Consider the following 21,612-nt stretch of genomic DNA (forward strand, 5'->3'; position numbering starts at 1 on the left):
TTCACCGCCGGCGGCGCTGCCACAGAGAAGGCACAAAAAAAAAATGGTGCTCCACCCGCTCCGTTTTGAAAAATGCACAGTTTGGACTAGACCCGATTTGGGACATACATGACAAGCGAACGGGGGAAAACAGCGGGGTGGCAAAATGGTAAAGCGATGAAAGAGACGAAAGAGGCGAAAGGGACGAAAGAGACGAAGAGACGAAGAGACGGGTTGCACTAAACAGAGTGGAGAACCCACCAAACAAAACGAAAACATGAGGTGTGGATCACTGCTCACAATCGCTGCCACTGCTGCTGTAGTAGTTTTCCTTTATATTTAAAAACCCCTGCTTGTTCACATTTAAAGGGTTGCCCTTGGGCGAATTGCGGCCCATATTGGCGGAAGCTTCCTGGATCTCCCCCTGCTGGGAAGGTTGCTTCTTTTCAGTTAGGTTCCTTGGCGAAATTGTTCGCCCCTCCGCGGCAACACCCTTCAGGACAGGGCTGTCTCTTCCACTTCGTTGTGTTCCTGGGTAGGGTATACCACTGTGATGCCCACCACTGTGAAGCCCACCACTGTGAAGTCCACCACTGTGAAGTCCACCACTGTGAAGTCCACCACTGTGAAGTCCACCACTGTGATGCCCACCACTGTGAAGCCCACCACTGGGAAGCCCACCACTGTGATGCCCACCACTGTGAAGCCCATCACCACGGTGCTCCCTCTTTTGTACTTCCCCTTCGTTCTTAACTCCACTTTTGAGGTGCTCCTTTTGTTTCCCCACCTGGTTCAAATCTCCCTCGTCATCACTCTCGTGATATTCTTCCCTAATTTCTAAAAAGCCGTCAGGACGCACAAACACGTTGTTTGTATCTCCCCCCGCATGTTCCACCTCTTTTTCATAATTTGAGTGAAAATTAAGTTCCAAGGAAAGCTCCAATTCTTTTGTCAATTTGGTTAATGACTCATGTACAATGTCATACTTGTCTTGGTAAAATTTTAATTTTCTTTCTAAATGACCTTTCGCTTTTTCTGTTGTCCTTTCGCAATATGTGTTGCATCCTATATCCTGGTATATATTATTTGTATATTTTATTTCCCCTTCATAGAAAGCTACTTTGGAAAATGGGATGATAATTTTGTAATTAAGTTTCTTCGTCAAAGTGGATATTACTTCTATCGTTTGTTTATACTCCTCAATAGTTTTTTTTATTATTTCTTCATTTTTTTTTTCATTTTTTATTTTCAGTAGGAGCCTCTTCGTTGCTCCTTGGATTTCTTCGCTTTGGAAGTTTCCCTCATCAGTATCAGCCATTATTTGTTGGGAGCTTTTAAGGATGTGCGGGGGAGCTGAATAAAGAGCCTCTACCAATCGTTGCTAATGCAATCACCTTGGGGTGAATACATATGTAAAGAGACTTACCGCAGAAGTGCTACCTAATTTTTTCAGCCGCCTTGTTGAGTTGTTCTCCTTTGTCGCTGCGTCATCGCTGCGTCATCGCTGCGTTATCGCTACTTGGTCGCTGCTTTATCGCTGCTTTGCTTTGCTCAACGTGGTGCCATTTTGCAAACAACTTTTTTTTTTTTTTTTGCCCAATACACATAGGTAGATCCTTTTCCTCACGGGGCGCAAAGCATCTCTGCAAAGCATCTCTGTAGTGTGATCGCGGAGGGGAAGAAACCTCGCCACAAAAGGAGGGATGCCCAACTGGCTCCGAACCCAATGCCTCGCTTATATATGCTTCCGACGCGTCGTCCATGCCCGCCCCGGTAGCGTAAACATCTCGTAAATCCTCCCCTCCTTGAGGGCACACGTGATAAATTATGCGCTCATACATTGGTTAATTGCGTGGGGGTCATTAAGAACCCCCTTTTATTTTTTTTTTAAGTTAGCCTAAGTTCGTTTTTAATACATTAACGCTGCGGTTTGCCATTCCCAGAGCGGATGCCCTGTTTTGCGCCACCCCTCAGGGAAATGTAAATAATCGCACACCTAGTTATGCACATAAGGGGGATCCACATAAGGACAATCCGCATAGGGACAATCCGCACGGGGGTGGCCCACACAGCAGCGCACCCGTTCGCCGGCGAATCCTCTTGCCGCACCGCGCTTGAACAAATCCAAAATGGAGAAGAAAAAAAAGAAAAAAAAAAGAGAAAAAAAAAAAAAGCCTCGAAAAATGATGCCTTTAATGAAGCTCCTCCCTCCCATACACACAAAAGAGCTAATTGCCGCCCCTCCCCTCCAAAAAAAAAAGGGGAAGAAACAAACATGGGAGGTGACACCCGGTTGGCATGGAGGGAGTGTGCCACCTCGCGGCCCAACTTTTAAATGTCGCCATGGAATGTACTACAATGAATGGGGTGGTACAAGTGTGCATTATATAAATGCGCACAATTGAGTGTGTAGGAAAGAAGGGGGTGAAAATGTAGAAGCCTGTAACCCCGCTTGCCCCAACAATGCCCCGTGGAACTGTTCCTCAAAATGGCTTCTCAAAACAGCTCCTCAAACCGATCCTCAAAACCGCTTCTCAAAACTGCTTCTCAAAACAGCTCCTCAAAATGGCTTCTCAAAACAGCTTCTCAAAATCGCTTCTCAAAACCGCTCCTCAAACCGCTCCCCAAACCGCTCCTCAAACCGCTCCCCTCAAATGATGTACTTCTTCAAGTCGAACTGCTTAATGAACCCCTCGAGGGACTTCTTCACCTTCTCCTTGTCGATGACAATTGTTTTGTTCACATAATTATAAACGTCGTAGTTTATGTCCTCCATGATCTTCTCTATGATGGTATGCAGTCTTCGCACGCCGATATTCTCAACGTAAAAGTTCATGTCATGTGCAGCATTGGCAATGGTTTCAATGGCATCATCGGTAAACTGCAGATCGATGCCTTCCGTTTTCAGCAGGGCAATATTTTGTTGCAGCAAATTATTATGTGTCTTGGTTAAAATTTCTATAAAATCTTTTATGGTCAAACTGGAGAGGTTCACATGGACAGGCAATCTTCCCTGTAGCTCGTTGAGCATGTCATTCGGCTTCACTCGTTGGAATGCCCCCGAAGCGATGAACAGAATATAGTTCGTGTTGATATTTCCATACTTGGTATTAATTACACATCCTTCTATGAGGGGCAGTAAATCTCTTTGAACCCCCTCCGCGCTTGCATCAGGTCCGTTGTATGAGGAGTTCGATTTGGAACAAATTTTATCAATTTCGTCAATGAACACAATTCCTTCTTCTTCTACGGAGCTGATAGCTGTTTTTAGAATAACGTCCTGATTCATCGAGGAGTCGATTTCTAACTGCAACAGTTTCTGCTTCGCTTCTCGTATAGTCATCGTTTTTTTATCATTCTGTTTGTTAATATTTTGGTGGATAATTTTGACGCTCTTAATATTTTGGTGATTGCTTAGAGCTTCCTTAACTGCATTCTCCACTGAGTCGTTCGAAAACATGTTATTATTTACATAGTTGGGAATATCGATACTGACAGTCTTATCATCTAGAGAGCCATCTTTTAAATATTTTCTCCAAATATTTTTCTCCTCCTCTTTTATATTTCCCAATAGAGAATACAAAATAATATTTTCTACCGTTTCTTCTGCTTGTTCCCTTATCTCAATTTCGAATTTTGTTTTTTGTCTCTTCACCGCTATTTCGACTAAATCTTTAATAATTTGATCAACGTCTTTACCGTGAAAACCTACTTCAGTAAACTTGGTCGCTTCCACTTTGATAAATGGTGCATCCACAAACATGGAAATTCTTCTTGCTATCTCCGTTTTGCCAACTCCAGTTGGTCCTATCATTAATATATTCTTTGGAATGATATCTTTCTTCATGTCTTCATCTACTTGTATCCTTCTCCATCTCTGTCTCAATGCATTAGCTACGACTTTCTTTGCTTCTGTTTGTCCTATAATATATTTATTCAAATACTCCACTATTTCATGTGGGTACAGGCACTTCTTATTCGCCTTGGCATTCTTCATTTGGAAATTTACACTACCTTTTTCATTTTCATTTTCTTTTCCTTTTTCTTGCTCATTTGGATTATCACCGTATAATTTCTTCTGCTTATCTCCTGTCACTTCATCGATTTTTCCTCCATCAGTACTACCACCTGTTTCTTCTCCCCCTTGTGTCCCTTCTACCTTGAAGCATTTTTCTTGCCCATCACTTCTCTCGGTGGTCCCTACCATCTCTACATCGTCATCCATATTTTCCTTCTCCTCCGTCATGGTCATTTTTTTCGTTTTTTTTCCCTTTCGTCCTTCTTCCTTCAAATTATCCATTATTATAATATTTTCCTTTGTAATTTTCACCTTGGCAAAATTTTCTTCGCTACTTAACTCTCTTTGTGTTCCTTCATCTGTTTGGATGGTATTGACATCTCGGTTCTTCTCCCCCGTTTCGTAGCTTCCTTCATCACCATTACTAACGGTGTAACGACCCCCTCGATGGTTAACCCCTAAATGGGTGATTCTCCCCCTGGTGTGTATTTGTCCTCCTTCCATGTTATACCCATCTCGAGGGGATTCCCTCTTTTGCAAAAAATCTAATTTGTTCATTTCGTCATTTCTGTGTAGATTGCTTCTCCTCTCAATCGGATTAACACCTTCGTATGATGCTCCATTACAATTCATTCGCATCACTTTGGAATTGACCTGGTCTTCCTTCTTGTGTCGACTAACTTGGCCTAGTCCATCATCGTGTGGTAGTATATCTACCTTTCTCCATCCTGTCTGTTTCATTTTGCAACCTGTTAACGGTGCAATGGTACCCTTTCGGAGGTTCTCCTCCCCATTGGCATAACCGATCTGTATCGTTAAATCTTCATTCGTTTGGGAACCCCTGCCCAGGTTGCTATTATTCTTCTTCCCTTTAGTTCCATTCGATGAAAAGAGTTTCCTTTCCACCCCTTTGCTTTGCGTGGAAGAAACCGCCGACTCATTTCCAAGCTCGGTCACATTGGAACGTAGTATCTTCGAGACTGCACTGTCATTTGTGTATCTTAAGGCATCATTTCGTATTATTCCTTTCTTTGTATTTACATAATTGGCTAGCTGAAGGTCACATCCGTCTTCGCCTTTGACATATTTAAAATTAAACTGGGGGTACTTTTTCTTCTTGTTTAGAAAATTCACCAATTTAATGTACTTGTGCGCATCGAGGTTTTTCATGATCTTCTTTTCGCGGGTTGGTTGTCAGGTGTTAGGGGCTTCCGCTCCGGCGGGCGGGTTGCATACTCCTTCCTCGGTTGATACTTCGGTTGGGGAGAGGCGCAGGTTCTCCTTTTCTTTTTTTTTGCGATTTTTCAATTTTTTGCGATTTTTCAACTTTTTGCGATTTTTCAACTTTTTGTGATTTTTCAACTTTTTGCGATTTTTCGACTTTTTGCTTTTTCAATTTTTTGCTATTTGATGTTTGCTGTGTTTATGTTTGCTGTTTTGCTGCTTGCTCTTTTGCTGATTTTTTTTTCTGCCGATCCGCCGCTGACACAGCCGATGGCGAATACAGCGGAAGTTGCTCCACTCAAGCAGACGTCCCCCCGGCAGGCACGACTACGCCACAAACGGGGAGGAGGTTCCCTTTGTAACGCCGCAGCTAATGATGTTACGCAATGTGCTGCTCTCGTGTGCGAACAGGTACCCGCAGATATACATAAGGCAAGCGCATTCGGGGGAGGGGACTCTCCCTAAAGAACATTCAACTAGAACTGGCAAAGCATACATTCGTGTATGTGCCAATATTGCTCATTTTGTATCCATGTATACACAATGCCTTCCTTCGTTTAAGCGACCTTTTTTAAAAAAAAATAATAACTCCCCCCTTTACGTAGTTGAGAAAACAAAAATAATCAAAATTGAAAATCATCAATTACGCGCGCAACGTGGCGGAAGGAAAAACGAAACATCAAAACGGGATACGCATTGTTTAAGCACGCGAGGTGGAAGAGGCGAAAAAAAAAATTGCGCTACAAACACATGTGGAAGAAGAGGGTGTTAAAAAAGGAATGAAAAAATATTTTCGGAAGGTTAAATTCTTATTTTTTTTCTATTTTTTTTATTTTCTATTTTTTTTATTTTTATTTTTTTTTTTCTCTTCTCCTTGGCGAAATTTTAACTTAATTTATTTTTACGGATGACCATTTTGGGCACACTGTTTGTTTTATTTTTTTTATTTTTTTTTTTTTCTCCTATCCAAATTTATTTAACTAATCATTCCTTCCCATGTGTACCATCCCTTCGCTAGCGCTTTTTCATTTATGCTTCTTTTTAACATCGCTTGGTCGTGCTTACCAAACCGTCGCACGATCGATCAGCCATTTTTTTTTTTTTACCTATGAGGAGAAAGCCCAAATGTCCTTCGCATGCTGAGTGTATCTTTGTTATGGGGGAATGCCTGATATGCACACGCGCACCCCCAAAGTCCCCGCTCCCTTCATCGATGATGGGAAGTGCGAGTGTGCACATTGCACATGTTACGCGTATGTCCACTTGTACGTTTATACAGCTTTACATGTGCATGCCCCTGTGTGCAGCCCGTCCTTACATTTTCCTCCTCCGAATTATCTTTCCTTTTTTCGCTGCTCACCTGAAAAAGCAGGTGCCATAAACCCCTCGCAGGGCTACATTTTCTTTTAAAAGAAATTGCCAAAAGTGCGCACGGCCACACGTAACTACGAAACAGGGGTGAAGGGACATATGTAAAAGTACACACGTGTGTATTCACCTTGTTGCGATTTGACTCAACCGTAACGGCACTCGACGTGTCTGTTGACCAAGGACATACCTCCCCGATCGCAGTTGTTTTCCCACGCAAAAACCCCAACTCCTTTAAGACACACAAAAGCGGGCAATCAAACAAACAATCAAACAAACAAACAAACGCACAACGCGTTGTATGTGCGTGGCGACAAGCGTCCATTGTTCACGCAAAGAAAATTAACGCGCAGAAGAGGCATACCCAAATTCGTTATCGTCTAGTACTAATTCCAACCCATGTGCGTTTGCTGTGTGCAAATTTGCCAGACGGTTTTCCTCCCCTGAGTGAAAAATAATTCGTAGCAATCACCCGCATGTTCGTAAAAAAAGAAAAAATATAATACGCTCAAGTGTGAGGTGAAAATGCACTTTGCAATTTTTCACAATCTTTGCAATTTTTCGTTCGGTAAACCTGCGAATGGGATGTTTCGTTGGAAAGCCCCTCCCCCTTTAGCATCCACGTTTTTCCTTTGCCTACCCCCTTTCCGTTTTACCAGGATGCGAAACCCCTCGCTTTCTTTCGCCTTCTTTCGAAAATGGGAAGTCAAAAAAAATCACAATGGGTACCGCCATATCACGCAGTGTGCATTTGAAGGGAGATAATTTTTTTTTTTTTTTTCAACTCAGGTTTTACACAGTAAACGGTTGAACGCGCGTATCATTCGGCAACTGCAATGCGCTTTCGTATCTGCGCGCATGTATTGCACACAAGTGTGGAAATCGCGCCCCCGTGAAAACGGCCAAATAGTACCAAAATGGATGGCTAAATAAAAAGCCCAAAAAAAAAAAAAAACAACCCACACACACTGTATTGAACAATGTGTAATCACCACTGGTGTAGTTGCACTTAAGTATCTTCCTAAACGAGATGGACTAGCCTTTAGGAAAATTCCACGTCCACACTGCTTCGCTCCGATTTTGATATTTATTCACAATTTAGAGCTGCTGAAAAGGAGATAGTATCGTGTAGCTTGCTTGTTGCTGCATGAAGGGGGAGGAATCGACGTCACTGTAATGGGTTGTCGGAAAAACTATCCTCTCACGCTTATGTGCACACACACAGCTGTAATTGCCCACGCTCGTGTCTGGAAACCCTCACAGTTTTCTTTTTTTTGCTATTTTTTTGCTATTTTTCTTTTTTTCGCCTCCCCGGACTTACTCGCAATGCGCTATAGTCGAGGCCGCATTTTATGTCATCCTTGTCATACTCCGCATAGAACGTTTTGACGTTCTCCTGGATGTTTGAAAACATTTGCTGCGTTGGAGGGGTGCGGAATGGCGAAGGGCAGAATGGTGAAAGGCGGAATGGCGAAAGGCGGAATGGCGAAGGGCGGAATGGTGAAAGGCGGAATGGTGAAAGGCTGAATGGCGAAGGGCGGAATGGTGAAAGGCGGAATGGTGAAAGGCGGAAAGATGGAGGGAATAATCCCCCAAATGGATGCGCAAAACCCCTGCAGCCTTGCGCGTGGAGGCAACTTCTTTGCAGGGCCCACGTCAAATTCCCCCACCTGCAGTCTTATTTTATGCCCGGGCAGCCAATTCACGTTGTTAAACTTTTCGATGTCGTCCAAAACGTGCGTATTCAAGTATAGCAGAGACTCCATCTGTTCAAATGGGAAAAAAAATTAGTGCAAATGTAGTACACCAAATAAAAGCAGCAATTTTGTGCACTTGCCAAGTGCAGATTATTTGGACTCCCTCCCCTCTTACACTGTCAAATCCGACACTGATGAAATGCTTAGCAATCTCTGTGGTTAATTTCTGACTCTTAAAAAATTCAATCACGAGTTTTTTTTCCTTCTCCAGTTCCAAATCTGAGAAGCAAGTCAAAAAGGAAAAAAAGGAAAAAAAAAAAAAAAAAAAAACGCATTTTTCTTTTTTCCTATGTTTAAATGTTTGGCTTCCGTTTGGCCTTCCCCGTTATTGACCTCTCCCTCTCCCCACAATTTCGAACCAATGCAAAAGCGTACGAAGGATGCAACGCCATTTCGACTGATTACCTACATCCCAGACATGGGCAAATCCCCTCAAATGTGAACCATAATTTTTACATAAAAAATCTACCATAAAATGAATAACGTTTTTTGGCTGCTGTTTTTCAATTTCCTGAAATGGGAAAAAAAAAAAAAAAAATGTACGAACAAATGAAGTGGCACAAATAGCCAGACAGGAGATAGCCTTCATAGGCCCCTAAAGTTGGAGGACAATTTGCACGTACAGATCAAGTTACGTAAAAGGTATGCAAACATAGTGTGATAATATCAGAAGCGGCACACGCTTTAAGGGGGGGTTACCCTCGATAGGCAGTCGAACAGTCTGGAAACGGATTTCCTGGAGCAATTTTCCGGCATTATTGTTATCAGCTTTGTTCCTTATTCTGCAACAGTTGGCACGCTAAGGGGGCGGAGTTGGCGCAATGGTATGTAGGTACGCATTTGTGCATGCTTTTGGTGTGCTCCCACTCGCATGAAAAATGTGCCGAAATGTTACCGTTTTTCTCGCGAAATTGGAATTAACCGCTGCACCCGCCTCCCTGCAATTCCCTTAAACGGTTATTTATCTATAATACAAAGGGTTGTACTTCCTTTCAAAATTATAAAAAATCATTTTTCCTTTTTAAGTTAACGGACGAGAATGATGTACACCGTCGCGCGCAAATACACTTCTTCCTCTTCTGACTTGCTAAGATCGGACGTGGAAAAAAGTGGCCCACACTGGCAATACAATTTTTTCTTCAAGGTAACAGCGCCCGCGTGACAGACGAGGTGTAGACGCGGTTGCTTATTTGAAAAGTTGCTTATTTGCAAAAGGGCCAATCACGTGCGCCCAGGTACAAGGGCGTATATATTTGCACACACGTATGTGTATGCACGTACGTATAATTATGTGTGTGCAAATATACACTTTTCTTATGCCTGCGCGCACACAACAAAACAAACTGGGAAATTGGGGGGACAAAAATGCAATTAGCGAAGCGATTCTTCGTGGTATGGTTTTTTATTTTAATTCTCCTTTTTGTAGAAAATGGCCGAGTGATGTTGCCTTTGTGTTTTTTCCCCGCAATTTTTTCCACTTTTTTTGCCAAAATGTTGACTTTTTTTGCCGACTTTTTTGACTTTATTTACAAAAAAGTGTGACATTTTTTACACAAAATTTCGACTTCTTTTTCCTCAAATGTTCCCCTTCTTTGCGAACACTGTTTTTCCTCTTTTAAACATTACTCTGTTAGTGTGTCCCCCCCAGTTGCCCATCCAACTTCGCTCCGGGGGCCCCTTTCCCGCGCACGCACATGTGCACACGCGAAAAAAAAAAAAAAAAATGAACGAATGAACAAATGAACAAATAACAAATAACAAATAACAAATAACAAATCACAAATCACAAATCACAAATCACAAATCACAAAGTAGAAAGGAACAAACTTGGAGAAGTAACTCCACCAAGGTACCAAATTTTGGACATTAAAAAAGGCGACAACGTTGTGTAGCCAAAGCGGAGCCGCTGTTGGATATGTAAACGTGGTAGACAGGAAGGTGTTCGAAAAAAAATGTTAAAATGAAAAGCACCACAATTACTGCCTCTGCTACGCCCCTTCCTGCTGTTCCTTTTTTTTTCCCCTCCTCAAAATGATAAATTAAGCGATGTTTTCCTATGCGTCTTGCACAAAAGAACGCGCCAGCTAATCGAACAGAGAATTTTATAATTAACCCCTTTCGTTTAATCTCTCAGCAAAATGAACAATGGTGTTTATTCTTAAAAGTAAAATGTGAAAAAAAAACTTTAGCCATTTTAGTGTGTTTTTTGGGAAAATGGGAATTAAACGGGGAGGTAAGAAGCCAAAGGAAGGGAACTTTTTTTTTTTTTCCATTGACAAAGGATGATGGTATGGGACTTTTATATGTCCTTCGGTGGTGGGGGTACATATACTATACGGTGTGTACCTCCCCCCGTTCGTTTACTCGTGAAGTGAAAAATGTGGAATGATGACGCAACAGGTTGTGAGCCGTGGGGAATTCTTCTTCTGTGTGTGAATGTGCCTCTACGTGCCTAGGGGCATTCCTTCGCTTAAAGTGTCACACTGAGGAAGTAAGCCATGGGTACTTGTGTAAGCTGCACATGTGTATCCGCCACACATGGTGATATAACCCGAACCAGTTACGTCCATGAGCACACTGGGACGAAGTTGTTATAGGTAATTTAAACGAAAGGGGAATTCTTGAGCAAAAGGAAGTCGAACCTGATAAGTTGTCCTTTCAGCTGCCGTTGCTGCTGTTGTTGTAGCTGCCGTTGTAGCTGTCGTTGTAGCTGTCGTTGTAGCTGCCGCTGTAGCTGCCGTTGTAGCTGCCGTTGCTGCTGCCGCTGCTGCTGCCGTTTTTTTTTCCTTGCGCGCTTCAGCGGTGGGCGGAAATGTTCCCATATCCCTTACCATAAATGGAGGTTGCTCGCAGGTCAACACTTGCCGTTAGGGGTGGGTCCCCATTTCAACCTGCCTCTTTCGCCTCTTCGGGAAGGCACGCACAAAGGGTGTACCAAAATGTGCGAGCACGTACCTACAAACCAAGGAGAATCGTTCCTGCCCCTTCCACGCTTTACACATGCTAACCCCAGTGGACGCATCATCTGTACAACTTCGTGGAAGTCCTTTCCTTCCCGCCTTTTTTCGTTCCCCTTTTTTTTTTGCCACTCCAGATCAGATGGAGAAAGATTCAAGCATGCGCTATTTGCCCCTGGTTGTGTCCCACCACCATCCCCAAGTTTACTTCATGCATAATTATGTATTCCCTGGAGTGACCGAAAAAGAAAAAAAAAAAAAAAAAAAAATTACAATTTGCAATTTCTTTTACCGGGGCATACTGCGCGCAGTTTATCACACAAGAGTAAAAAGCCCCTCAAAATGTCGCAGCGGGAGTGAAAGCAAGGCCTCATTGTTATGCGGTCACTCAATATAGGCGCGATGTTAATTCGGCACCCCCATACGCATGAAATTGTGAATGTGAATACCAATGCGAAGGCGAACGTCAACGGTGAGAGGGGGACACAAAAAAGGAGAAAAAAAAAGGAAAAAAAAGGGGAAAAAAAATCCCAACCTGATGTACCCCATTTGAGTATCACACCACTCAGGGACATGCCAATCACAGAGGCCACCAAAAAAAAAAAACGGCAGAGCAGTGCTGCATATTGCTCCCGCGCGATAGGTTGGTTAATCATCTCTCCTTTGTTTCTACATTTTACGAAAGTGACAAATTTGACCATAGAGCTGTCGCAAAAGTAGGGATACGCAGTGGACTTTGTTTGCCGCTAGTCAGCAGTACATAATTCGATATTGTTATTTTGTCCCGTGTTGCTTTTCCCCCCCCTTTTCTCTTTCTTTTTTACCCCCCCTTTTCTGTTTCTCCTTTCCCCGTTTCGCTTTCCTTTTCGATTTTCCTTCCCCTTTGGAAAACATGTTTAAAAGCAAAATAGCCCTTGGGAACAAAAACTTCCTCGGAAATAAGGACAGGAAAAAGTAAGTGCACAGAGAGAGGTGTAGCAGAATGGGAGAACATTTTTTCTCATAACCCTCAGCGGGAAGTCTCCATCATGATGCGTACGTATTTACCCCCTCCACATACACACACACACATACAAACAAACAAACAAATACGCAGACTAGCCGTGACCATCAAAAACACATTCAACCTGGACAACGACGAACAAGTGGATGAAATTCTGGACAAGGAAAACACATGTATTTGTAAAGTGCAGAAAACAAAAATAACGATCTACCTCTCGAAGAATATCCCAGTTCTGTTCACCATAAAAAATTGCATCTTCCCAACGGTATATACATTATGGAAATTTCCACACATAATCCCCTGCTTTGTTATATACCCACCTGCTTCTGAATTTTTGATGAAGGGAGCGGACTTGATGATTCCAGGAATATGCAAAGAGGTAGACCGTGTAGAAGAACTAAAGGATGGGAGTGTATGGGGTGTTCGTGTGTTTAATAACCCCCACCTGTTTGCAGTTGGACAGTGTACAGTGGACTATGATAGTAACAACTATTTTTATGATTTAAAAGGGAAGTGTTTAAAAGTCGTTCATATTTTTAATGATGAGTTGTGGAAGCTGGGGTCCCAAACTGTTCCTCATAGTAGCTTCCAGCTGAAGATTATCGACTCGGTGGAAAATGTTGTTGACAATTTTGACGAGTTTAAAGTGTACGATGAGAATAAGGGGAAGAAGAAGAATAAGAATAAGGCGCATGCGGGGGGCGAGCAGAAGGGCGCGAAGCAAAGGGGGGGCACCGGTGGGGGAGGCGGAGTTGGTGGAGACGATGGTAGTGATGCCCCCTTTGCTCACAACCCCCATGATGAAAACCTGCACGAGGAAAGCCCTCGCGGTGGAAACCCCCTTGATGATGATGCCCGCTACCGAGCCTTCACGGACGACGAAAGCGAAGAGGAGAAGCCGAACGGTGAGGGAGGCCCCAGCGGACGAAGCGAACCCAAGCCTCAAAGCATGAAGAGCGAAAAATGCCTAGACAATTTTTACAAACATTTTGCAGTGATACTGGCCCAAAGGAGCCACACAGAAAAAAGGGATGCACATCCGCCTAGCAGCAAAAAGGTCAAGGAAGGAAAAAAAGAAATTGCGGCGGAAACCCATTTTAAGGAACAGCATCTCCCAAGTGAAACGAAAAAAAAATGCACAGTGGGTATCGACTCAGTGGAGGAGAGTTCCTATCAAGTAAATACCCCTGAGGAGGAGAAAACGAGTGAGATGAAGAAGCAATGCTTTGATGGAAACCCAGAAACTGAGAAGGGGAAGAGAAACGAAATAAACAAAGCGCTAGACAATAGCACCCACACAGACACAGACATAATGAACGAGTGGGATGAATGCTCAGCAGAAGAAAATGCAAAAAATTGTCAAAATGGAAATAATAAAGTTTCAATAAAAAAGGTTCAAAGCAGAAAGGAATCGAAAGAGGCGAAATATGACGATGACGAAACGGTAAGTGAAGCCTCCTTTGTGAAGGAATCCAATACGGATATGCCCCACGAAAGAAATAAAAAGGACATATTCGAACTGAACAGTGAACAGCAGGATGCACTACTGATGTGTCTCTTCCTAGAAGTAGCTCAATCACTTAGTGATGACAACCTCCCGTTGGAAGTGTCCGGAGTGTACAGTAGGATGACTAAGGAATTTTTGTACATTCACAGAAATGAACACTTCCTGGGAGAGCTACAAAAACTGGGGATCCCAACCGACATGACAAACAAAATAAGAGCAAAAGAAGTGAACCTAGAATTGGATGTTAAAAAATCGACGTACAAAAAAATTAGCAAATTTATTCAACATTGCTCCAAGTTAAAGCTTATTAAAATAAAAGAAAACAGAAATGTCATATCCGTTGTGAATATACGAAAGGGCAGCTCCATTATCTCGTCTTATAAACCCATGTCTTTGGAGGAAAAGAAACTGTGCCAGTTGGAGAGCGTTGAAAATGATGAGGGAGCTGCACAAAACGGAGCGGAATGCAACCCAAATAGTCTCCATCAGGACAAAAGTGAAAAAAATGAAACAACAAATAAAGGTGCACAGGTACTCGAATTCTACATGCCATCCTCCAAGGGGATAAATATTTTCAAATGTGTAGATACCAAATCGGAAAGGAGTTCCTATTATAACATTATGCAGTTAAAGGATGTTCTAAAGGAGTATGTACAGAAGCAGAAGTTGGTAAGCGGTAAGGATCCACATGTGGTAAAGCTAAACGATGATTTGAGAGCCATTTTAAATATCCCATGTGAGTCGTCTACCTTGCCGTATGACTCTCTCCTGAACCAGTTCATCTCGACCCAACTTCCCTGCTATGCCATAATCAAGCCGAATGCTAATTTCGATGTAGACCCAATTAAAGTAACAAAGGGGAAGTGCCCATCCATTCACATCTACGCAGTTGCCAGGATGAAAGGGAAAAAATATGTTACCCACATTACAAATCTGTTTCTGTTCCATGTGGACCTGAACAGATTTACTGAACATGTACAGAAACAGCTAGCTTGTTCTTGTTCCATTGTCATTTCAGCCTCCACCAAAAAGGAGGAAGTCCTCGTACAGGGCAATGTTGTAAATATGATTCACGACATTTTGATTAAAAATTACAACCTCCCCAGGAAGTACATTGCGCTGAATACCAAGTAGGGTGCTTTTTTCAAGGGAGGGGAGAGAATGCCCATTTGGGGGAGGCGGTAACAAATCAGGCTGGTTAGCGAGTTACACATTGTGTGAGCAGTAGGGTCTTTCTCCACAGCGCACATATGATGGGACAAGCACACGTTTCTTTTTTTTTTTTCCCCCCTCCTTTTTGTGAAGCCCACCTGAAGTGTTTTATCTACCACCCTTTTAGAGGGTCCCCCCGTGAACTTCTCTCTTTGGCGTCCTCACCGAATTGCTTCCTTGAGAAGTTAGCAGAGGTACCCACGTTCCCACTGCAAAATGGTGACTACCCAAGTGGTAGCTGCTCCTTCGTGAGCGTGTACACCTCGTATGCTTTTTTTTTTTTTTTTTTTTTTTTTTTTTGCGTTACGCGAAAATTGTGTTGAAAAAAGAAATTTTTTAAAAAAAGGAAAAGAATTTCTGTGCGCACGCCCCATCGTGTGGAGTTTACACGCTCGTAAATCTACACACATCTGAGCGTAGGATGGCGCTTCCGTATGCGCAATCGACAAATTGAGGATAACCATGCGCGCGGTGTGGCGGCACGGCGGTACAGCGGCATGGCGGCATAGCTGCAGCAAGCACAGCGCCGAGGCTAAACAGGGGTGGCCCGCTTTCTCAACGTTATATCCTCCAAAGATGCCACCCCCAAGAACGACGCTCCATCTTGGTAACCACGCATGGGGATCAAATCCGTTATGCTTCCCCCCAAGTTGGACCGCTCGTTGCAATTTTAGTCCCCTTTGAATATTCCCCCTGATGATGATCCCTCCCCTGGGCAGATGTTCCTAAGGGTATGTGTGTGGGGGGTACGGCAGATCTAACTTGCAGAATTTTCACCCCATTTTTTTCCCATTTTCTTCCCATTATCACCCCATTTTCGCACAACAAGCGAGTTCATTTCACCGCTTCTCACCTAGGCAGTGGCGCTTGGAAAATGGTGGTAGTATAGCATGAACTGAGGGAATCTCCTCCCCTTCCCCGTAAGCAACAGCTAGAAAGTCATCCTATGATGAGCATCTTCATTTTTCGGCTTGACGACCTTCTCCCAATTCTTACACAACAAATCGTAAAGCATAATATAATTGTTGCGCATATCAATAATGGTAATTTTGATGTGAATCCATTCTTTCTTGTCTAACTCTCGAACAGCTTCCTGATAGTCATATACATTGGGATATTTAATAACTTTCGTTGATAATTTTGCTCTATCCATATAATACTTCACAATAGCATCATATAAATTAAAAGCACTCTCTTCAACCCTAGCAAGCTCCTGTATAGCTTCCTCTTGAATCCCAACTCCAAAATTATTTCCATCTTCAATTCTGGGTACATTTAATTGAATCCATAATTTTATATTACCTATTATTTCAATAAGTTCTGACGAATATAATTTTATTTTTTCTAGTTCTGTACTTATTTGTTTGTGTGAAGGAACGTAGTGAGTATAGATAACATTTTCATCTATTACTATTTTTTTTTCTTCATAATTGGTATCATTTTTGATATTGATATCTATTGAATCTTTTTTTTTTTCAATAACATCGTGATCGTTTGTCTTATGTTTCTTCCGTATATTTTCCTCTGTGTGATTAGTTGTATATTTATATGTATTTGTATCTAGGTCACTTACATCTAGGATAGAACCTGGCTCTGCATTTACGTTGACCAGTGTGTTGAAGTAAATTATCCTTTTAGGAATTCTCTCTCTAAGGGATTCTATCGCTTGCTTTGTTACGTCATACTTGAACTGGTTGTATTCTTCCTTCACCTTCGCGTCGAACGGCTCGATTTTGTCCACTTTGCTCAGGATGTTTTCCATATCGGTGCAGCGCGGTTGTGTCTGGCGATGCGTCTGGCGATGCGTCTGGCGATGCGTCTGGCTATGCGTCTGGCTATGCGTCTGGCTATGCGCACCTATTCGTGGCGATGCGTACCGATGCGCACCTATGCGTACCGATGCGTGGCGATGCGCGCCTATCACGTCTTGGCCTCTCCCCTCCGCACAGCTGCTCTATCTCGACCTTCCTCTTGCCGTGTTTTTTCTCCTTTGGTTATCTTTTTTTTTTCCTTTTTGTTCTACCTCTCCTCCAATGACATACGTGCACAACTCAGACTTCCCCGCGTCGGTTGGGACGGATGTGCATAGCCTCACCGGTTGGGTTACCTTCTCCGCTTTGCGTTTGGATGCGCAAGCTGCAGTGGAGACTCGCCAACAGATCGCAGTAAATATATCGGTACAGCCGCCTCAATTATGTGGCTTCTCTTCGCACCAAATCTATACGTGTACATGTAGATGCAGCGCTAGGGCGTTTTTCTGCACTCAGCAGATATGCGTGGTTAAGGAGGGGCGTGGGGGGAAGGTGCTCTCTCCACGAAGTGAGGCAGTTTACTCAGGGAAAGAAAAGGTAAAAGCCTATCCCGTTGATCCCTAACACATATATACATATATATTATATACATACAAGGTATACTCAAACAGACGTTAAGATGAACCACCTTCCCAAGCGTGCGAAGGAAAAGGAAAACCACATCGACGTATTCGAGCAGAGAACCATACGCATCACTCACGCGCAGAGGAACGTCCAATTTGGAATCCTTCCCATAGGATGATACATACGTCAAATCAATTCACTCAGAGCTGCTAATTTTGCTGTACTTTTTTTTGTAAATTCTGTGCGTACTAATTTTTTTCTTTTTTTTTCAACTACATAAACGCAATAGTGTAGTACCCCCTTTTGTAGTTATTTTAAAAAAAAAAAAAAAAAGGCAAGCAACTTTTTAAAGAAAATAAATTGAAAATTTTTGCTTTTTTCTATGGAGGGAGAAAAATAAAAAAGGGGTAGGTTCGGGGTACAAATTTTGACCTTTGCGTTCTGCGTCGCGGGGGTTTGTAGGTCCACAGTTGGGCGTTGGGCCTACTGGCGGCGCAGGAAGGCAGAGCTTTGGGGTAGCCAATTTGGCAGCTAACTGCCGAGGCAGTCTGCTAAGGCAAGCCGTGGTGGCCCCTAACATAGCGCTCCGCACATTTACCCGTGTATAGTATACATGTACAGGAACGCGGCTCCCATAAATGCTCCTCCCGTAAATGCTCCTCCCGTAAATGCTCTCCCATAAATGCAGCTTCCGTCGCGCAAACAGGGTGTCCCATGTTTCAAAAATTGCCATGCTTGTCCCAGTTCTTCCCAAGTTCTTTACCAATTGTTGCCTCTTCACGCATTTGCTCGGTGATGGGGGAACCCCCATATATCCTGCTGCCTTTTGCGTGTTCCCTTGGGTTACTCTATCTCGTGAGAGTTCACCCTATTCGGTAGCTATGCGCGTGTGCGCCCTCCCTCGCGCATGCTTCACCATATGCAGTGAAATGCTTGATTATACCCATGGAGGTGTACCGACTGTGTATAAGGCAGGAGGTTTCATGAGCGCCTCTCCAGAACCCTCCCCCCAAGAGTTTGCTATGAATTATTCTTTAAGTTAATGGCTGCCCCATTTGGGGCAAAACTTACGATAAATAGGTCCACACGTACACTTTTTTTTTTTCTAACCAAACGGGGAACTCTTCGCAGGGGATAAATGCTCCCGTTTTTCCCCTCCCGTTTGTATTTCCTCATTTTTGTATTTCCCCTTTTTTGGTTTTTCCTTTTTTTGGTTTTTCCTTTTTTTGGTTTTTCCTTTTTTTGGTTTTTCCTTTTTTTTTTTTTGGCATCACGCCCTAACAAGAAGCAGCATGCGAAGAGGAAAAAAAAGCGTGGTTGCTAACACACGTACATTGGGATGAGGGAGAGGGCGTCAACTCGAAAGGACATTCCTGTGTATGGCGCATTGCGCACACGGATAGGGGGAAAAACAGCCACCATTGAGTGCAGCCCCCCGTTCGGTGAAGCACCCGCTTAGCAACTCACCAAATTGGCCACAACAATTAGCGGAGGTAGCCGCCATTAAACACCTCCGCTCTTTTGCGCAAAGAGGTGTAGCGCGCTGGGAAGTGGTCTCTTTCCGGCCGTTCCCCCGACTGAGCCGCTTCAGTTGTAGCCACCCAAAGTGGCAAGCTTAAAAAAAAAAAAGCAGAAATTCCCCCAAAACTCACCAAACGTGCTATGTAAACGTGCTATGTAAACGTGCTATGCAAACGCGCCATGCAAACGTGCCATGTCTAAAAGGATGCCACGCGGAGCGAAGTAAATATATGTTAATGTAAAACTCCGTCGGGGGGAGGAGTCGAATCAAATTAACCCCCCTTTTCCAACATCGCGTATCAAATGCTCCTTTTCTTATACGGATGACTAACTGGGCGGAGAAATGTGTAGCATGTGGCATGTGACATGTGACATTTGACATGTGTTTTTTTTTTTTTTTTTTCCGTGGAAGAGGGGACCTTTTACAAAACTGTGAATGGAGACCCAGTCACCATGTGGGCCCAGAAAACGTGGCCAACAGATAGTCTCTACAGTTACATGGGGTACCAACTCGAGTGAGTATTCACTTACGGGGAGACACACACGCGGAAGGAGCGAATGTGGAAATAACCCCCCCGAAAAAAAAAATTTACGTGCACGTAAATATATAAAGCATACCAATATATAAACATACACACATGACTGCATTTTGAGGAAGCATGACGTGCTGCGTCCTCATTTTTATCGTGTTGCTCCTCGTGCTCCGAATTGGCGACTCAGAAAAAGTCCCCCACGACGGAAGAAATGAAAGACCGCTCCTAGCTAGTGCTATCCTCAGGAACAGCTTGAAAAAAAAAAGAGGTACCCATAAGTATACATTGACAAATAAATACATAGGCACACACAAATGTGTAAATAAAAAACGAACACACATAAAGGCGACGCTATTTCTACTCGCACCACATGGATTACAAAAGAGCAACTTCCGTTTCTCCAATCTGTACGTTCGTGGGAACACAAACGTGAAACCCAAAACGAACAAGTCAATTGCGAAGCGATTTAAAATAACAAAAAATGGAAAGCTGATACGAAAAAAAGCGGGAAGGAATCACATGCTGAGGAAGAAAACATCGTCCAATAAAGCGTCCCTGCGGAAGACGACTACCATCGCCTCCAACCGCATTGCGAAGAAGTACAAGAGCGCCATTCATACGTAGGCCCATCTGGGGGGCACGTTAGGGGGGGAGCACCTGGGATGAACACGTTAGGGGGAGAGTAGCTGGGGTGAACACGTTAGACGGTGAGAAGCTGGGATGAATACGTAAGGGGGATAAATCCCACCCCTTTTTTCGCCCATGTTTCCCTGTTGTTCGCCCCTTTTTTTTTTTGCTCCTTTTTTTTGCTCCTTTTTTTTTGCTCCTTTTTTTTTTTGCGTACATATTAGCCCCCAGGAAGTTCACCCCGTGGATGCACCCGTTCGCACTCCTCCCATCGTTACGCCTTTTTTATTTTTTTTTTTTTGAAGGGGAGGTGCAGTTATCTACTTCTACTTAATTTCCTTATTTTTTTTCGCCCGTAAAAGTAGACTTATCATGTCAGTTGGCTGCTAACCGGAGGAGCCCTCCCACGTGTAAATCGCCAAATGAGATATGCTGCTTAGGCACATAATGGAGAGGGTACCCCCTTCGATTCATCTCATATGGCGGGCTCCCCCTCGCAGTTACTCCTAAACGAGCGGATCATTTCATTTAACTTGGCTCGGACTTTATGTTTCTCCGACTGGCTAAATCGATCGATGAATAAAATGCCATCGAGGTGGTCGTACTCATGCTGGAATATCCTCGCATGGATCCCCTTCAAAATTTTCAAATGTTTATTGCCATCCAAGTCGTAGTAACTGATCGATACAACACTTGGCCGATCTACCTTCCCTTCAATGCCTGGAAAGGACAAGCACCCCTCGACCAGTTTGGATCGAATTAGACTAGGTTCCACAATGCTGGGATTAATGAAGACTCTTTCATTTTCCATTTTTTTTTTTTCATAAAGTGCATTCCACACGATTATCCTCATGCTGATATTCACTTGGGGAGCTGCTAACCCCATGCCTTTACTTTCATACATCACGTTGAACATGCTCCTTACGAGGGTCTGTGGGGAGGAAGCAAAGGGAGAAGCGGCCGGGCTGTGGGATATGTGCCTCATTTGGCTGCGTCATTTGGATGCGCCATTTAGCTGCGCCATTTAGCTGCGCCATTTGGCTGCTCCATTTAGCTGCGTCATTTGGATGCGTCTCTTGCACCCCCCGGGTGCACCTCTTTCTTACCCTCAAATTATCGTCAAAGTGCACCACCTCGTGGCACTTCTTCCGAAGCACCGGGTCTGGGTATAGGACGATTTTTAGGTCCTTCTCATTTTGGCTAGTTGACATTCGAACGGCGGTACTTGGCTCCCGCCCTCTTAAGGTGTAGCGGCTTAGACGCAAGCTAGCTCGCTGATTAATTACATATGCAAAACATGTCTCCAAGAAGTGACCGGCAAGTGTTGCTGCTATAGTTAGGGTCAGTGTTAGTCGTTTCCCCTTTGATTTAGCCATGGATTAACGCGACTTTTTTTTTCTCTCTACATTCGTCCCTTCTTTTCCGTGCGGTGGTATGTTCGATGGTGTGAGCATCTATGTTACTTTTCTTCCGCAGTAGGGTTAGGGGTACCTCGTAAAAGAGGCCAACTAAAAAGATAAAACGGAAAAGC

The 21,612-nt window shown here is 43.5% G+C and overlaps 7 protein-coding genes across 7 annotated transcripts; 2 read left to right on the plus strand and 5 right to left on the minus strand.

Moving 5' to 3' along the window:
• Window positions 1-268: 268 nt before the first annotated feature.
• On the minus strand, window positions 269-1,297 carry PCYB_071510 (hypothetical protein; the record flags this gene model as incomplete). The annotated part of the gene is made up of 2 exons (XM_004221548.1): window positions 269-510; window positions 694-1,297. 2 exons carry the CDS (start codon window positions 1,295-1,297, stop codon window positions 269-271), a joined length of 846 nt encoding a protein of 281 aa, XP_004221596.1.
• A 1,332-nt stretch (window positions 1,298-2,629) lies between these two features.
• PCYB_071520 (ATP-dependent heat shock protein) lies at window positions 2,630-5,167 on the minus strand (the record flags this gene model as incomplete). The annotated part of the gene is made up of 2 exons (XM_004221549.1): window positions 2,630-4,746; window positions 4,801-5,167. The coding sequence occupies 2 exons, from the start codon at window positions 5,165-5,167 to the stop codon at window positions 2,630-2,632; spliced, it is 2,484 nt and encodes an 827-aa protein (XP_004221597.1).
• A 2,520-nt stretch (window positions 5,168-7,687) lies between these two features.
• Window positions 7,688-9,145, minus strand: PCYB_071530 (hypothetical protein; the record flags this gene model as incomplete). Its single annotated transcript, XM_004221550.1, has 6 exons — window positions 9,046-9,145; window positions 8,752-8,857; window positions 8,462-8,565; window positions 8,260-8,355; window positions 7,911-8,006; window positions 7,688-7,732 (listed from the first exon to the last, which is right to left on the minus strand). Exons 1-6 carry the CDS (start codon window positions 9,100-9,102, stop codon window positions 7,688-7,690), a joined length of 504 nt encoding a protein of 167 aa, XP_004221598.1. The 5' UTR covers window positions 9,103-9,145.
• A 3,050-nt stretch (window positions 9,146-12,195) lies between these two features.
• On the plus strand, window positions 12,196-14,947 carry PCYB_071540 (hypothetical protein; the record flags this gene model as incomplete). Its single annotated transcript, XM_004221551.1, has 2 exons — window positions 12,196-12,257; window positions 12,400-14,947. The coding sequence occupies 2 exons, from the start codon at window positions 12,196-12,198 to the stop codon at window positions 14,945-14,947; spliced, it is 2,610 nt and encodes an 869-aa protein (XP_004221599.1).
• A 1,009-nt stretch (window positions 14,948-15,956) lies between these two features.
• On the minus strand, window positions 15,957-16,787 carry PCYB_071550 (proteasome activator complex subunit 3; the record flags this gene model as incomplete). Its single annotated transcript, XM_004221552.1, has 2 exons — window positions 15,957-16,327; window positions 16,382-16,787. 2 exons carry the CDS (start codon window positions 16,785-16,787, stop codon window positions 15,957-15,959), a joined length of 777 nt encoding a protein of 258 aa, XP_004221600.1.
• A 2,793-nt stretch (window positions 16,788-19,580) lies between these two features.
• Window positions 19,581-20,072, plus strand: PCYB_071560 (ribosomal protein L35; the record flags this gene model as incomplete). The annotated part of the gene is made up of 1 exon (XM_004221553.1): window positions 19,581-20,072. A coding segment is annotated over one exon (492 nt), but the record flags the coding sequence as incomplete, so codon positions are not given.
• A 484-nt stretch (window positions 20,073-20,556) lies between these two features.
• On the minus strand, window positions 20,557-21,457 carry PCYB_071570 (formylmethionine deformylase; the record flags this gene model as incomplete). The annotated part of the gene is made up of 2 exons (XM_004221554.1): window positions 20,557-21,012; window positions 21,188-21,457. 2 exons carry the CDS (start codon window positions 21,455-21,457, stop codon window positions 20,557-20,559), a joined length of 726 nt encoding a protein of 241 aa, XP_004221602.1.
• Window positions 21,458-21,612: the final 155 nt, after the last annotated feature.

Source organism: Plasmodium cynomolgi, chromosome 7, assembly GCF_000321355.1.
Source record: "Plasmodium cynomolgi strain B DNA, chromosome 7, whole genome shotgun sequence".
Taxonomy (NCBI): Eukaryota; Apicomplexa; class Aconoidasida; order Haemosporida; family Plasmodiidae; genus Plasmodium; species Plasmodium cynomolgi.